The following is a 16,589-nucleotide window of genomic DNA, read 5'->3' on the forward strand; positions in this document are numbered from 1 at the left end:
GAGGAAGGATTTCAGGGGAGAGGGATAATGGTGAGTCATGTCAAAAATGGGGCAAATCAAGCTGGTGATATTCTATTTGCCACATATGGGGCTGGAATGCAACATCTAAATATGCTATAAACAGAAAGGTAAATTAGATGCACTTATTTGAATATAAAAGGCATGGACTGCATTATTGCATATTTGAATGATTGGGGCATGAAAGAGCCTTATTTGGGCTAGAACTTGTGTGTCCCTTCAGGATTTGTCATTTGGGAAAGAGGTCCCTGGAGTTAAAGAAATTAGCTTGCGATTATAAAGTTCCAACATTTTCTTTCTTTCTATTTCTTCCTAAGGAAAGATTTCCACCTGCTGGTTACAAGATGAAATTGTAATTTGTTCCTTTATCCTTGGAGAAATTAGAAGAGTGTATAGAAATGTTTGCCTCTGAAGCAGTCAGTAGGGGGGAGGTAAGCCAGGGCAACAGCTTTTTCTGACGGTCCTGTTGCAAATAAAATTTATGATATTTTACCCCCCAAATACAAAACAAAGCTATAGGATGGAATCACAAGTGAGCTATTTCAAGCTTCAGTCTGTAGATATCTGGAAAATCATGGTAGTGCACGGGTGACAAACTTGATTTCATTGAGGGCCACATTAGGGGGTCAGGGTGGGCATGGCCAGCTTGATGTCACTCATGTTGGGGCACCTGTGGTGGCCCCAGCACTTTGCCAGCGAAAACTCTGGAGCTCTGTTTTCTGCTGAAATGACTTCCTGCAACCCTCTGCCAGTGAAAATGGAGCTCGGGAGGGCTGCCCACTGCGAGCTCCATTTTTGCTGGCAGAGGCACCATGGACTGGTCCTTTACTGTTTCCAGGATGGCCCTGTGAGCCAGATCTAAGCACCCTGCAGGCCAGATTTGGCCCCCGGGCCTTGAGTTTGACACCCCTGTGATAGTGGTTCCACTTATTTAACTTATTTAATAATTCTTGTATTCCTTTTTCAAGATTATCTTCATAGTTTTCCACTCAGGGTTTTGTGATATTTTGGCCCTGCCTTTCTTAAAGTTGGCCTTTTCCCCAGGCCTTGGGATGAGGAATGGCTTTCTATGGGAGGCTCCTACAAAGATGAGGGGGTCAAATTATTTTCCAAACCACCAAAAGGCAAGATGAGAAACAATGGGTGGAAATTAACCAAGGACAGAAGGAATCTAGAACCAAGGAGAAATTTACTAATCGTGAGAACAACCAACCAATGGAATAACTTGCCTTCATAACTTGTGGGTGCTTCATCACTGGAGACTTTCAAAAAGAGACTGGATAGCCACTTTTTTTTTTAAAAAAAAAATTGATTTATATGCCGCCCTTCTCCGGAGACTCAGGGCGGCTAACAATGTGTTAAGCAAAATTTGCCTGGAATGGTATAGGATTTCCTGCTTGAGCATGGGGTTGGTCTAGATGACCCCTAAATCCCTTCCAACTCTTGTTCTATATTCTATAGTTGACTTGTATTAACTTTGTGAGTTTTTATTTGTTTTGTTAGAATAGAAATAGAATAACAGAGTTGGAAGGGACCTTGGAGGTCTTCTAGTAAAACCCCTTGCTTAGGCAGGAAACCCTACACCACTTCAGACAAATGGTTATCCATCTTCTTCTTGAAAACTTCCAGTGTCGGAGCATTTACAACTTCTGGAGGCAACTTGTTCCACTGATTAATTGTTTTAACTGTCAGGAAATTTATCCGTAGTTCTAAGTTGCTTCTCTCCTTAATTTAATTTCCATTCACTGCTTCTTGTCCTGCCCTCAGGTGCCTTGGAGAATAGCTTGACTCCCTCTTCTTTGTGGCAGCCCCTGAGATTTTGGAACACTGCTATCATGTCACCCCTAGTCCTTCTTTTCATCAAACTAGACATACTGAGTTCCAATAACCGTTGTTTATTGTTCAGTCATGCCATCTAACAGATTTTTTATTGCTTAATAAACCAACCAGAGTTGATTGATTTAGGCAGCTCTGTAAATCTGATAAAATAAATAAATATAAAAGATGACAGGAGGCCTTTCAAATATCTTCCAAGGCTTAGATTTTATGACTGAACAAACAGTTGAAGAGATTTGTGGACGTCAAACTGGTTGGACAAGAATGGCAGGATCCATTATTTTGTTAGGCAAATTCAGTCAGGTATCTCCATGGGAACCAAGAAAGCAGAATTAGCAGGTTGTTTTCTATCCCCTCCCTAGAAAACAGTTTTCTGAGCAAGAATGACTTGAAGGATGAGATTTTAGATTCTTTCAGAAGCAACAGCATTTTGGATAATTGATGTGGAAGAAAGAAGTGGAGAGACTATCTGAAGCATGAAAACTGAGTAGCTTAATTTGGTTCAATCCAGTGGTGGGATTCAGCCGGTTCGCACCGGTTCACATGAACCGGCTGTAAATTACCCACCCCCTTCTATCAAAGTGGATCCTGGGCACTGCACTGCAATGGAGAAAAGGGCAACGGAGTGGTCAGCGTGAGGGAAGGAGAAGACCACTTTCCCTCTGTTTTCTCCCTGCTCCTCCTCCTTCCCTTGTGCCGGCCACTCCATTGACCGTTTCTCCATTGCAGCACAGTGCAGCGTCCAGCATCCACTTTGATAGTGTGGGGGTGGGGGGAGAAATAATTTAACCATCGGTTCACCCAGGGTCAGGTTGGCTGACGTGGGAGGCTCATCTTGCATGTGCGGCGGAGCTGGAGGATGGGGATGGGCCATGCCTCCCACGACAGCCAACCTGACCCTGGGTGAACCAGTTGTTAAATTATCTGAATCCCACCACTTGTTCAATCTATATATTTTATAAACAAGCACAAATATTTCGAAGTGCCAATAGGTGGCAGAAGGACTGGCAGGGCCAGAGGGAGAGGTGAAAAGAGGGATCAACCTAAAATCCCTTTGTAGCCACAATCAAAGTTCAACCCCTCCCCACCGAGCCATTGACCTTTATCTAACTCTAATCAAGTGCTGACTGTTCGTTCAGAAGATTCCTGTGTATAGGCTGCTTAGCAAGGAATCAGTTAAATTGAACCTTCGAAGATGTGTGGCCTTGGTCTTTCACACCTGACACTGAATGTTTTCTGAAGGAAATAATACCAGGATCCATAATGTATTTTTGGAATGTTTGACAATTAAAAAAAAAAAGGGGGGGGGATATATGATGTAATAGTTGGGTACTATGAAGGTACCTTCATAGTACCCAACTATTACATCATATAGTGAACCTCTGTTCACTATACACTGTTACATACAGTGAACCTCTGATTTACCAAATCTTGATTCAATAGGTTTTGCATAAAGGTAAAGATAAAGGTTCCCCTCGCACATATGTGGTAGTCATTCCTGACTCTAAGGGCGATGCTCATCTCCGTTTCAAAGCCGAAGAGCTAGCGCTGTCTGAAGAAGTCTCCGTGGTCATGTGGCCGGCATGACTCAACGCCGAAGGCGCATGGAACGCTGTTACCTTCTCACCAAAGGTGGTCCCTATTTTTCTACTTGCATTTTTTACATGCTTTCGAACTGCTAGGTTGGCAGAAGCTAGGACAAGTAACGGGAGCTCACCCCATTACGTGGCACTTGGGATTTGAACCGCTGAACTACCGACCTTTCGATCAACAAGCTCAACGTCTTAGCCACCAAATTTCCACTTTGTTTTATAACACCCCCCCCACATAATGAAATCATTACACAAATGATATACTGTAATTGACATGATTTGCATCAATGTACTTATTCATATAATGACATTACTTTCCTAATTACAGTATGCCATCACACCAAATGTCATAAATGAATATGAATGATGTCATTTTGTATCATACCACCATTATTTTGCAATTTAATTCAGTAACAATCTTCATCAATTAGATATTCCCAGATGTTTATCCAATTGATTTTCAGAGCTAGTGGTTGCATTTATATAAACAGCAAGTTTTAATTTCATTATAATCCTGGTGGCCAGGATGGTATATTCAAAATTGGAAGCTCGGCTTCATGCTATTTTGAAGCACAAAAACACAACAAAATTGCAATGGAAGATTAAAAAAGAATTCAAACAATACAAACCAAACCAAATATAAATCCAAAAACTGTGCTTTGTCCAATTTCAACATCCACTCCCAAATTCCTGGGCCTGCCAGTCATTACTTTAGCTGAAATATTAAATGTGGCTCCCAAGAATGAAATAATGTCCATCACTGTCCTATGTTACATACGGTATATCTTCACCTCATAAAGCTCTTTTTGAAGGATTCGCTCTTGTATTTGTGAAGTCTAGAATGATCATAGGACTTTCCAAACCATTAGTTCACCTGGAAGTATAGGCCTGTAGTTCTTCTGAACTCGTTACTTATATGTCAGAATAGTAGTGAAACGGCTCCTACTCATAGAAAAACTGGCCTTTTTTTGTTATCTCATTTGAGACCAGCAGGTTGATGTGAACTCTGAGTTCAAAACCTCAAGGATTGAAGACTTGAGTAATTTCAAATTCACTATCTCAGATTGTTGGGCAAAGTACAAAAAAAAATCTGTTTGATAAGACCACAGTTCATTCTTTTGCCAAAATTCGTTTTATGCTATTCTATCTTCTTAGGGACACAGCCCTCCATTTCCAGAACTTCGGGCCATCCGTCATACTTGTTTGTCTCCTTATCATTTTTCAAATACTGTAAAAAAAGAGACAAAATTAGCAGTGGTGAAATCCAATTTTTTTTACTACTGGTTCTGTGGGCGTGGCTTGGTGGGCGTGGTGTGGCATGGTGGGGCTTGGTGGGTGTGGCAGGGGAAGGATACTGCAAAATCTCCATTCCCACCCCACTCTGGAGCCAGGCAGAGGTGGTATTTGCCGGTTCTCCGAACTACTCAAAATTTCCACTACCGGTTCTCTGAACTACTCAAAATTTCTGCTACTGGTTCTCCAGAACCTGTCAGAACCTGCTGGATTTTACCCCTGAAAATTAGGCATTTGCTTTGGATAGTTATACTTTTCAACAGAGAGGAATATGGATTCCACAAAATCAAAGCATTAACTTCTTCAGCTCAGTAGCTGGTAGATTTTTCTTCCTAAGTATTACAGTAGGTAATTCTTGACTTACGACCACAATCGAGCCCAAATATTTATGTTGCTAAGTGAGACATTTTGTTCCTTTTTGCAACTTTTCTTGCCACCTTTGTTAAGTGAATCCCTGCCATTGTTAAATTAATAACACCGTTGTTAAGCGAATCCGGTTTCCCCATTGACTTTGCTTGTCAGAAGCTCACAAAAGGGGATCATGTGATCCTGGGACACTGCGACCATCAGAAATGTGAGTCAGTTTTCAAGCATCCGAGGGTAAATCACCTGACCATGGGGATGAGTCACTTCTTTTCAGTGCTGTTGTAACTCTGAACGATCGCTAAACCAACTGTTGTAAGTCAAGGACTCCCTGTTCTGATTTTTATTTGGAGATGTAGAAATTGCATTTCTGTGATTTAGCATCATACTACAGACATGTTTATTCGGATATCTTTTTTTATATATGTTAAAGCATCAAATGCTGATTTATAGCAAGGTTCTATATGCATTAATTTAATAGCATCTGGTCTTCTCTGAGCAGCAGACTGAGTCCATACAGTCATTTCCAGCCTGGTTCCTGCCTATGCCTTGAGAAGAACTAGTCCTCGACTTATGACTCGTAGTTTAGCAACTGTTCAAAGTTATGACCAATCTCCACAGAGCTACTTATGATCCAGTTTCGAAGTTCTGACAGCTGCCCCCCCCATCTCCACCACGCAGTGATATGATTGCATTTTGGGCAGAGGTGGGTAAATTTTGGGCATTTGGGTACTTGCGGGACCGCCTACTACCACGAATAGCCTCCCACCGGCCAGTACGCTCCCATAGAGAGGGGCTCCTCCGGGTGCTGTCGGTCAAACAATGCCGACTGGTGGCCCCCAGGGGGAGAGCCTTCTCTGTGGGGGCACCTACTATCTGGAACAAGCTCCCCGCGGAGATACGGAGGATCCCGGATCTGCGCACCTTCCGCCATGCTTTAAAGACCTTTTCTCCCTCTTTTATAAAAGATTTTTAATTTTTAATATTTTTTAGTATTTTATATATTCAAATTTTAAAATTGGTTTTAAATTGATTGGGGTTTTAATTTGTCTGGGCCAAAACTATTTAATTTGATTTTAATTCCACTTTTAAATTTTGTATGTATGTATTTTATTGTTTGGCTGTGCACTGCCCTGAGTCCTTCGGGAGTAGGGCGGTATAGAAATCAAATCAAATCAAATCAAATAAATAAATAATTTACCTTCTCTACCAGTTCGCAAATGTGAGCATGTGCACGGGGATGCTGCAACGGTCATAAGGGTGAAAAACGGTTTATATAAGTCACGTTTTTCAGTACCGCTGTAATTTTGAATGGCCACTAAATGAACTGTTGTAAGTCGAGGGCGACAGGTTGCTAAGAACCCAGATTACAATCCTATGACTCCGAGGTGGTGGTGTGGCATTTTGTGATGCTCAGAAGTGCTTTGCAGGCTATAAATCATCCTTTCTGAGGCCATTGTTAATTCTAACCTTTGTTAACTGAATGGTCATAAGCCGAAGATTACCTCCAGAGATAAAAGACAGAGATAGAGGAAAAGCAATAGAGAAATGTTAGCTTCTAATAGAAAGAGAAAAGAAGGCAAACCAGCCACAGGGCAATACTGCTGAAAATCTTAATTCCAGAGGTGTGAAGGAATGTGGGTTGGATTCAGAGAAGCAGAAGAATAAACAGTAAAAGAGGTATAAAAAATACCTGAGTGCTAGGGAAGCAGAAAGTATAAGAAAGAAACTTGAAACAACTCACCTTGATTGTGCTAGGTATAAATTGAAGCAGAGATGGGCTTGGGCAGATTCTGCCACAGTACCCTAAACCAGTGATGGGTTTCAAATTTTTTTTACCAACGATTCTGTGGGTGTGGCTTGGTGGGCATGGCATGGCTTGGTGGGCGTGGCTTGGTGGGTGTGGCAGGGGAAGGATACTGTAAAATCTCCATTCCCACACCACTCCAGGGGAAGGATACTGTAAAATCTCCATTCCTTCCCCACTCCAGGGGAAGGTTACTGCAAAATCCCCATTTCTTCCTGTTCAGCTGGGTCTCAGAGGCAGAGAATAGATGGGGGTGGGGCCAATCAGAGGTGGTATTTACCGGTTCTCTGAACTACTCAAAATTTCCACTACCGGTTCTCCAGAACTGGTCAGAACCTCTGAAACCCACCTCTGCCTTAAACCACATGAAAACACATCCCAAGATACTCCTGTTTTCTACCTTTGCCTAAATCTAAGGGCTGACAAGAATACCTGCCATGGGAACGGACCAGATTAGCCCAGTTTCAGGAACTATTAATGTGATTTCCTCTTTGCCGGAAGAGGAAATTTCCTGCCCTGCTGTGGTCCTAATAGTCAATGGATTGTAGGGGGGGAGGGTTAGGGTTTTTCTGATTCTGCCATTTTCTTAAGTAACCAAATAAGAAACCATCTCAGCATGCATCACTTGGGATTATAGGACACAGCTATTGTTACCACAATGCACCTGTTCAAATGGACTTTTGTTTTTGAGTCCGCTTCCGCCAAGGAATATCCAGTTGTCTCGAAAACCTATCTGGGAAGCATATTTGCTCCCTAAGTCAGAAAATATCTTCCGGGCTTCATCATTTAGCCTGAGAGACAGAAAATCATTTTGTCATTTTTTTTTTCTTTAACACAGCAATTTAAACCATGGAGAATAAGAGCGGCAGAATTAGCAAATTGATCAATTCTGCACTTCATAATTCAGTCTTTCAGAAGACAGAAGATGGCAGAACACCCATCTATATAAAGCTCATTCAGATGCCAGATAGTTTCTCCTTACTCTGTGTTGACCAAATCTGTTGCATAAAATATTTTCTCTTTTAGCTGTTACCATTCATCCATGCAACAGCTCTCTGGTTCCAAAAGCCAAAGCTTTAGGAGTTTCCCTCTTCATTTAGGCAGGTGGAAAAGAGAATCAACTACATTTAAATTTTTCCTTTGGAGGCCTATCTGCCTCTATTATCCTTGCTGTTTTGCAGGAAACTATCAAAACAGGTTCTTTTGAATTGGGATTCTGAATGCTCTTAAATTGGTGTGAGACAAAAACAACAACAACCCCAAAACAAACAGATTTAGGATTCATTATATCCCAAACCATCCTTTTCTGGAAAAGTATAAACAGAACTGGGAGATGATTTTAGCCATCTTCCTTCCTTCCTTCCTTCCTTCCTTCCTTCCTTCCTTCCCTCCCTCCCTCCCTCCCTCCCTCCCTCCCTCTTATTCAATATTTATTGCTCATATATTCCTATATACTCTGGAGTTACTTCCACTTGACTGCAACATGCATAGGACAGTACTAGAATGCTAGAGCATTAGCAATCCAGACTGCTTCACTGTCCATTTAAACAAGACATTTTTGCATAATATTTCCCCATATTTCTGCACCTGAAAAACACACACCTTCAGAGCCATTTACAGTTGCAATATCTGGCAACTTACAGAAGCATGCCTTCCATTCATTTTATATATTAACATAAATTGCCCATGAACCTTTAAAAATAATGCTTATTACTTTTCCTTCTGTACTATATAAATAACAAGCAGAGCAACAAAGAAAAACATCTCTGGAAATTATGTTACAAACAAAAGAATTCCATAAACATTGACTGCATTTTTTGAAATTTGTCATTTTTTGAAAATGACAAATGGAAATACTGATAAGCAACACATATCAATAATCCCATTGCTGCCAAATGTGCGCACATTTCACTTTCCATAATTAGTCTTGTCTAATTATTCCTTTACCCAAATCCATGTTTCCAAGACCTATAGTGCATGCCATCTTGATAAATTTCAGAACTGTGGCTATAGTTAAGACGAATGCAAGCACCTTTCAAACAACAATTGATCTAAAGTCATAGTAATAAAAATGACAATAAAGGTTATCTTACCATCTCATCTTATTAATTTTTCATCTTATCTATCTTTACATAAAATAACATCGTGAATACGTTCTATCATAATATATGTCAACCTGGAGGTTGTATTCATCTTAGTTGCACTCATGTTATCTCATATTGTTGGAATTCATTATTGGAATGTATTTTTGTGCAACAACTACAGTAGTATTCAGCCAGTAGATGGCAGTGTTTACAAGTTTGGATCTATGGTACATACTCTGTTTTTTTTTTTTTTTAAGTAGAATTTCCTGTTTTCTGTTATAGTTAAAACGGTTAAGCAGTAAAGCACATGGTGACTGTACACTCTGTTTGAGCTGTGGTGCTATATATAAACAGAATTTCTAACACATACTCAATATTCAAGGGAATTCTAGACCATCTGTCTTATTTCCTCTGCATCAAAAGATATTAACAATTGAAAAATGATGTTACTGTCTTGGTGTACTTTGGCAGGAGATGAAAAGAGCAGCATCATACTGAGGCTCACATAATGCTTACATCACTAACAGGAACTTTTAAAAAAGGATCTCCTTATGTGTTATTTCTATGTTAAACAAATTACACCACAAGACTAATTAAATGAAAGAAGTACTTCAATAATTTACTTACTTTGTTGCTGGGTCATCATAAGAGGCAAGGAGCATAAGGGTGCCTTTGCTAATTCCTTTCAAAAAATTTAGCAAATTTTCAATATCTTATGGAGAAACCGAGAAAAAAAGTTTGTGAATTACTTGTTGTGAACTTCTGATATATAGAAAATATAACTAACAAAGGAGATCATAGTCTTTTTAAACAAATAATGTAACACTCTCCCCAAGAAAAAAAAGCAACCAAACGCTATAGGTCAGCTTGTGCTTTCCAGATGTTGACTGTGCTTTATAAAATTCTAGAAACTGCATCTGGAGAAGGGTTCTGTATGCAAGAATAATCCCATAGACTGATCCAACCTGCTTTGCTTTGTTTGAAGCCCTTTGAGATAGGCATAGTAGACTACAATGGAAATAGGTACGATAGACTACACTAACTATAGAAATTCAACCTGGAGGTTATCTAGTTTATGAATTTTAGTCTGTATTCAGAAGTTACAAGGAACTATAGAAGTATAATTAATATATTTTTTTAAATTTGATTTATATGCCGCCCTTCTCCGGAGACTCAGGGCGGCTTACAATGCGCTAAGCAATAGCCTTCATTCTTTTGTATATTTATACAAAGTCATCTTATTGCCCCCACAACTGGGTCCTCAATTTACCTACCTTAGAAAGGATGGAAGGCTGAGTCAACCTTGAGCCTTGGAGAGATTCGAATCTGCAGTAATTGCAGGCAGCTGTTCTTAATAACAGAGTGCTTTAGACCACTGTACTACCAAGGCTCTTATATTAACCAATAATCTAAGCTAACCATCTCAACAATTTCTTTGCTTTATGGAAATTTTCTTGTACTTTCAACTCCCCTTAACCTTCAGTATTGCACTATTAGTACATAATGGATTAACCAATTCACATACCTCCAGAATACATATCAAAGCTATCTATTTTGATGAGTTGTCCTGTAATTCCTGGAGATTTAAAGTGAAACACAAGTTTTAATGAAACATGCTTATAAAGTACGTGCACTTAGTTCAGCCTCTGGAATGATGGAAAAATGAAATAAAAATGTCAAAGGCTAAAATTAATTGGTTATCAAAAGTGGAACATGTTTTCAATATGGATGGAAGTATATGATAATAATTTTTTTCAGCATTCTATGCATTCTCCTTTTTGTCCATACTAAACTGCTGAAGACAGGTTTTGTGCTTGTTCTTGGGACATGGCCAAAATCTACAAAACGGATACAGATAATTTTTAAAGAAATGGGCATTCAAAGTATGAGGAAACATGTAAAGAAGGATGATAAATTTTCCAGGATGTTGAAATTACTAATAAGAAGAATTGCTTCTTACGGGCAAACAATTCTCCTGCTTTGCTTCTGACTGAAAAATCTTGTAGATTTTTGAATCAATACTCAAGTGATACTGAACCCCAAAAAAGGCGAACATGTAAACCTGAAAATGTTGTCACTTTTTTCTAACAGTATTTGAATCTTCCAGTTATCCGAATATAAATTGTGTATCCTTCACGAAAGTAACTCAATAATCAAATACTGCCAAGCCTGACTTCAAGTAATTTGTAGGAAACTCTAGTAAATATTTAACAATATTAACTATTGCTACAGTCCCGCCTATGGACAATTGCTACAAGCAGGAGCTGTAAGATTTATTCCTCTTCATAATGTGTTTGTTAAATGGATAATTATTTGTAAAACGTCATGGTTTGGCCCTTCTTTCTAGCTCCCTTCTGTGGATTAAGAGGCCTCTCCAAATTGTACTAGTGGAAATTTTGAAAACTCTGAAGTGAGGAATGCTTTAAAAGTTTGTTTTAAATCGTAAAATAGATTTCATTCAGTTCAGAAACAAAGAGAAAATCCCAATTTTAGAACTAGGAAATATCAAAGCAGGCCCACCCAGTTTGCATCATTCCACAATTTTGGTAAGGCCTTTGCCCTTACTAAAAAAATGTCATGCTTCACAACCTCAGATCAGCTAATAAAGACTGCAATTGTCTTCTGCTGAATTTTGCATCAGTCGACTCAGAAAAATGTTGTGTGGCAAACGACGACAAAAGCATATTACTATATGCATACTATAAATCTACTTTTGCACTGCAACGACTACTTGAGAAACTACTAAAGGTATGAATAAAGCCGGTGACCTATTTGTGATTCGCCCATGATCAAAATCGCACACAGCACAGCCATCTTTGCTGCCAACTGAGATATATTTCCTGATATGTAGACAAGATGGTGATAACACTGGTAATGATAATATGTACAATTCAGTGGTGGGTTTCAAAAATTTTTACTACCAGTTCTGTGGATGTGGTTTGGTGGGTGTGGCATGGGAAGGATACTGTAAAATCTCCATTCCCTCCCCAATCCAGGGGAAGTTTACTGCAAAATTCCCATTTCCTCCAGAGCAGCTGGGACTTGGGAAGCAGAGAATAGATGGGGGCAGGGCCAGTCAAAATTTTTATTACCAGTTCTCCAAACTACTCAAAATTTCCGCTACGGGTTCTCCAGAACTGGTCAGAATCTCCTGAAACCCACCTCTGGTACAATTTCACCATTTATGTGTACATAAGGCACATTATCGTTTATATCTAGAGATATACTTTTTACCATTCCTTTTAGAGTAATTAGGGCAATTGCTCTTTCTGTACCCTGCTGCACCCATTCCAATTCTGCTCATTTATTTTTATTTACTAGGCTATTCCAGTCTTAACTGACTCAGAAGGATATGGCTTTTTTGCCACTTGCCAATCTCAGGCCTCCTAGGACTTTCTTTCCATGTACTGATCTTGAATAACTACAAGTTCCTTTTTATGTACAAAGACATGTGATATCTGATTAGACTTTCTTTTCTGGTCTGCAGTCTCCCAGTAGGAGATAGCCCAGAGATTTTGTCTCATTAACTGTCTCTATTGTAGCCTGTTCTTCCCTTTTCTTAGTATTAATTTTTATTCGAAGAATCTTTTTACAGAAAGTTTGAATATTTTATCCTTTCAGTCTACTTAACAGTATATCCTGGTTCCATTCTTTCCACACTCTATCCTTTCTAATCATTAAAGTCAAGTTTGTTTTATTTTCCCTTTTCAGGAAAAAGAAAGAAAGAAAGAAGGAAGGAAGGAAGGAAGGAAGGAAGGAAGGAAGGAAGGAAAGAAAGAAAGAAAGAAAAGGGGCTGTGTGTGTTGCAGATATATTGTTGTCTTGTCCCTAATCAAACAAGTCAATTTTGACATCTCTGCAAATTCTGTTATCTTCACCAACCCACGAATCCCTTGTTGTGGGGATTCTCTTCCTTTATAAATAAAATTTAATGATTAAGCTGCAGAAAGGGTTTATGAAGACTTTAACAGTGTCAAAGTCCATTGGGCTTGCCAGATGTCATACTATTTTCTCAAGGTTAGCTTAATTATCATAAAAATGATAGATTTTTATATTGTTTTATGATTCCAGAGCATTGTTCGTTTCCATCATCAGAGCAGGACATTTTTGAAGAGTAGAAATAGATTACATTGGAGTCCTTAGTGCTCTCTGAACTTGGGTGTTTCATTACCAACTAGATATCATTTTCAATGCACATCATCATCATCATCAGTTGGTAACTGATGAGGATACCTAGTTGGGTAATGAAATGTCTGCAGGCAAACAACCAAACTCAGAGAGAGCACAAAGGACTCCATAGTTCGATTCTGATCTACTTATATTCTCTTCTATTGGAATGAATTTACTTTGTTCTTCACTCACACACCTCCCAATGTGAATATGACCTCTTGGCATTTTTAAGCATGCTTTTCCTTCTAATGTTGCCTCAGCTGCTCTTATCTCCTTTGGTTGGTGCATTTCACTTTGTCAAAGCTAATTCCTGCAGTTCATTAGCTATTTCACAGGGGCAGGAATAAACCACATTTAAATCAATGGTTACCAGGATTTCTAATATCTTCTAATACCTAACAGCACAATGACTATAACACTTGTCCTATAAATAGAAAGTTTCTCATTTGAAACCTGGCAGAAGCATTGTCCTTTACAAAAAAAATACTATTTCCCCCCATGACCTACCTACTTTTTCCCTGTCTGTTCTTTTTAAAGTATTAAATAAATTCAGTGGTCTACCATTTCAATATTTTCCTAGTCATTCGGGATAGAAGGGTTTCAGCTCTGTTGCCCTGTGAATTAGCCAACAAACTGTTGGGATTAGCTTGTAATGAAGTGAAATACATCAGCTAACTTGGAAAGGCATGCTTATGGTAACATAAATGGGAAAGGAGAATTCTAACCATTAGCAATGGGGTGATGGGGAACATAAAATAATGTTATCTCTCCCTGTCCTACAAACAGGCTTCTCACCCAATTTGGTGATGAGACAATTGTGAAATGGGGAGAAACCCCCAGTGAGAAATACTGAAATATTTCCTAGGAGGGAATATCCAATTAGAATGCTTGTTCCACTCATATGGAAGAATAGGATGATAGTGGTAGTGGTAATTTCCTCAGAGTTGTAGAGCAGCTAAGGTATTTTCACTTGGTTGCAGTGAATCAGCATTGATTTGGAAATAACACCATGTGAATGACATAGCCATGTCCAGTAGCAGACAAAGGGAGAAATCGTCATATGATAACAGTCTTTAAGATTGGGCCCCTTAAATGCCAAGCAAATCCATCGGTTCTAGAATATAGATCATTTCAGTACCGTACAGAAAAATTTCCCTACTTGTTGAACTAAGCCTTTCTTGTGGATAATAACCCCTATCTCCCTTCTACTGGGAATAGGAGAGAAATGTACTTGATTAAACCCAAGCCTACCTCACTTTGCATTTTTGCACCAGTGTGAATCAAAACCTGCTTCTTCATTCACAATCCATATATTTCTGAATTTTGCAATACAATTTCATTTTCATTGCAATTTTTCAACAAGTAGAAATGAGGTGAAATCTATCATCCCTCTCTCTCTTTCTCTCAACTAGCTCATATCTATCTATCTATCTATCTATCTATCTATCTATCTATCTATCTATCTATCTACCTTGTATGTATGTATGTATGTATGTATGTATGTATGTATCTATCTATCTATCTATCTATCTATCTATCTATCTATCTATCTATCTACCTTGTATGTATGTATGTATGTATGTATGTATGTATGTATGTATGTATCTATCTATCTATCTATCTATCTATCTATCTATCTATCTATCTATCTACCTTCTATGTATGTATGTATGTATGTATGTATCTATCTATCTATCTATCTACCTTCTATGTATGTATGTATGTATGTATGTATGTATGTATGTATCTATCTATCTATCTATCTATCTATCTATCTATCTATCTACCTTCTATGTATGTATGTATGTATGTATGTATGTATGTATGTATGTATCTATCTATCTATCTATCTATCTATCTACCTTCTATGTATGTATGTATGTATGTATGTATGTATGTATGTATCTATCTATCTATCTATCTATCTATCTACCTTCTATGTATGTATGTATGTATGTATGTATCTATCTATCTATCTATCTATCTATCTATCTACCTTCTATGTATGTATGTATGTATGTATGTATGTATGTATGTATCTATCTATCTATCTATCTATCTATCTACCTTCTATGTATGTATGTATGTATGTATGTATGTATGTATGTATCTATCTATCTATCTATCTATCTATCTATCTATCTATCTACCTTCTATGTATGTATGTATGTATGTATGTATGTATGTATCTATCTATCTATCTATCTATCTATCTATCTATCTATCTATCTACCTTCTATGTATGTATGTATGTATGTATGTATGTATGTATGTATCTATCTATCTATCTATCTATCTATCTATCTATCTATCTATCTATCTACCTTCTATGTATGTATGTATGTATGTATGTATGTATGTATGTATGTATCTATCTATCTATCTATCTATCTATCTATCTATCTATCATCTCTCTCTCTCTCTCTCTCTCTCTCTATCTCTCTATCTGTCTGTCTCTATATCTATATCTATCTCTCTATCATCATCATCATCATCATCATCATCATCATCATCATCAATTTCTGATAACAGTGAACAGCAATGCATTATTAGTAGCATCCCTTGCCCTATGAAACATTTCCCCCCTTGAGATCTGGCAGGGCTCCACCCTCTTAGCTTTCCAGAAAGTCATTAAGTTGCCCCCCCAAGTCATTAAGTTGCCCGAGGCATTGGGGAAGCAAAATTGGAACCTTGGGATGGATGCTGGACATCACTTTTTCATGTTTGTCTGTTGACTTGTTTTATTTTTGTGTTTTTATTATTGCCGTTAGCCACTCACAGTTGTGTCTCACAAGATGGGCAGTCATATAAATCTAACAAGCAAAGGAACAAACAAGAAAACAAATAATCCTAGGGAAACTGCACAATAGCGCCAGCCATCTGTCTGTAAGTGCCTATGATTCTCCTGTATAATTTGTGCTTTGCATGGCTTCGTGACCACGCCTGGGATTTAAGCAAAGGAACATGAAAAGTGCTCTGCATGCAAATACGCACTTCCCCAAAACCATTAAAGTAGATTTCCTCTCGAGATGGTTAGAAGAATGCAGCTGTTCTACATCTCCTCATCTGTTGTCATGCTTTTTTTTTTTTAAAAAAAATGATTTTCTATTAAATACATTTGTTAGTGCTTAATAAACATGGTATTTAATTTGCTTAATAATACAAATTTACATTCTTAATCTCTACCCCTTTTTAGCCAAGCATTGGTAAAATAGATTCCATGTTTGATAATATTCTACATCTTTAATTTTCAATGTCGATCTATCCATTTCTGTATAATCTAGTACAGTGATTTATTTATTTATTTATTTATTAATTTAATTTGTATACCGCCCTTCTCCCAGAAGGGACTCAGAGCGGTGAACAGCCAAAATTAAAAAACATACAAATGCAAAAGTTAAGATAATTAAAAGAATTAAATCATTG

General features: G+C 38.2%; 1 protein-coding gene across 1 annotated transcript in view; it reads right to left on the bottom strand.

Moving 5' to 3' along the window:
- Window positions 1-4,584: 4,584 nt before the first annotated feature.
- FAM3D (FAM3 metabolism regulating signaling molecule D) overlaps window positions 4,585-16,589 on the bottom strand; it is a 37,237-nt gene continuing 25,232 nt past the window's right edge. The window contains exons 7-10 of the mRNA XM_070933523.1: window positions 10,519-10,569; window positions 9,621-9,705; window positions 7,574-7,700; window positions 4,585-4,674 (exon numbers count right to left, since the gene is read on the bottom strand). Coding sequence (XP_070789624.1) covers window positions 4,585-4,674; window positions 7,574-7,700; window positions 9,621-9,705; window positions 10,519-10,569 — 353 coding nt within the window. The remainder of the gene's footprint in view (window positions 4,675-7,573; window positions 7,701-9,620; window positions 9,706-10,518; window positions 10,570-16,589) is intronic.

Source organism: Pituophis catenifer, unplaced genomic scaffold, assembly GCF_029215685.1.
Source record: "Pituophis catenifer annectens isolate HBS135680 unplaced genomic scaffold, rPitCat1.0.hap2 SCAF_2, whole genome shotgun sequence".
Lineage (NCBI taxonomy): Eukaryota > Metazoa > Chordata > Lepidosauria > Squamata > Colubridae > Pituophis > Pituophis catenifer.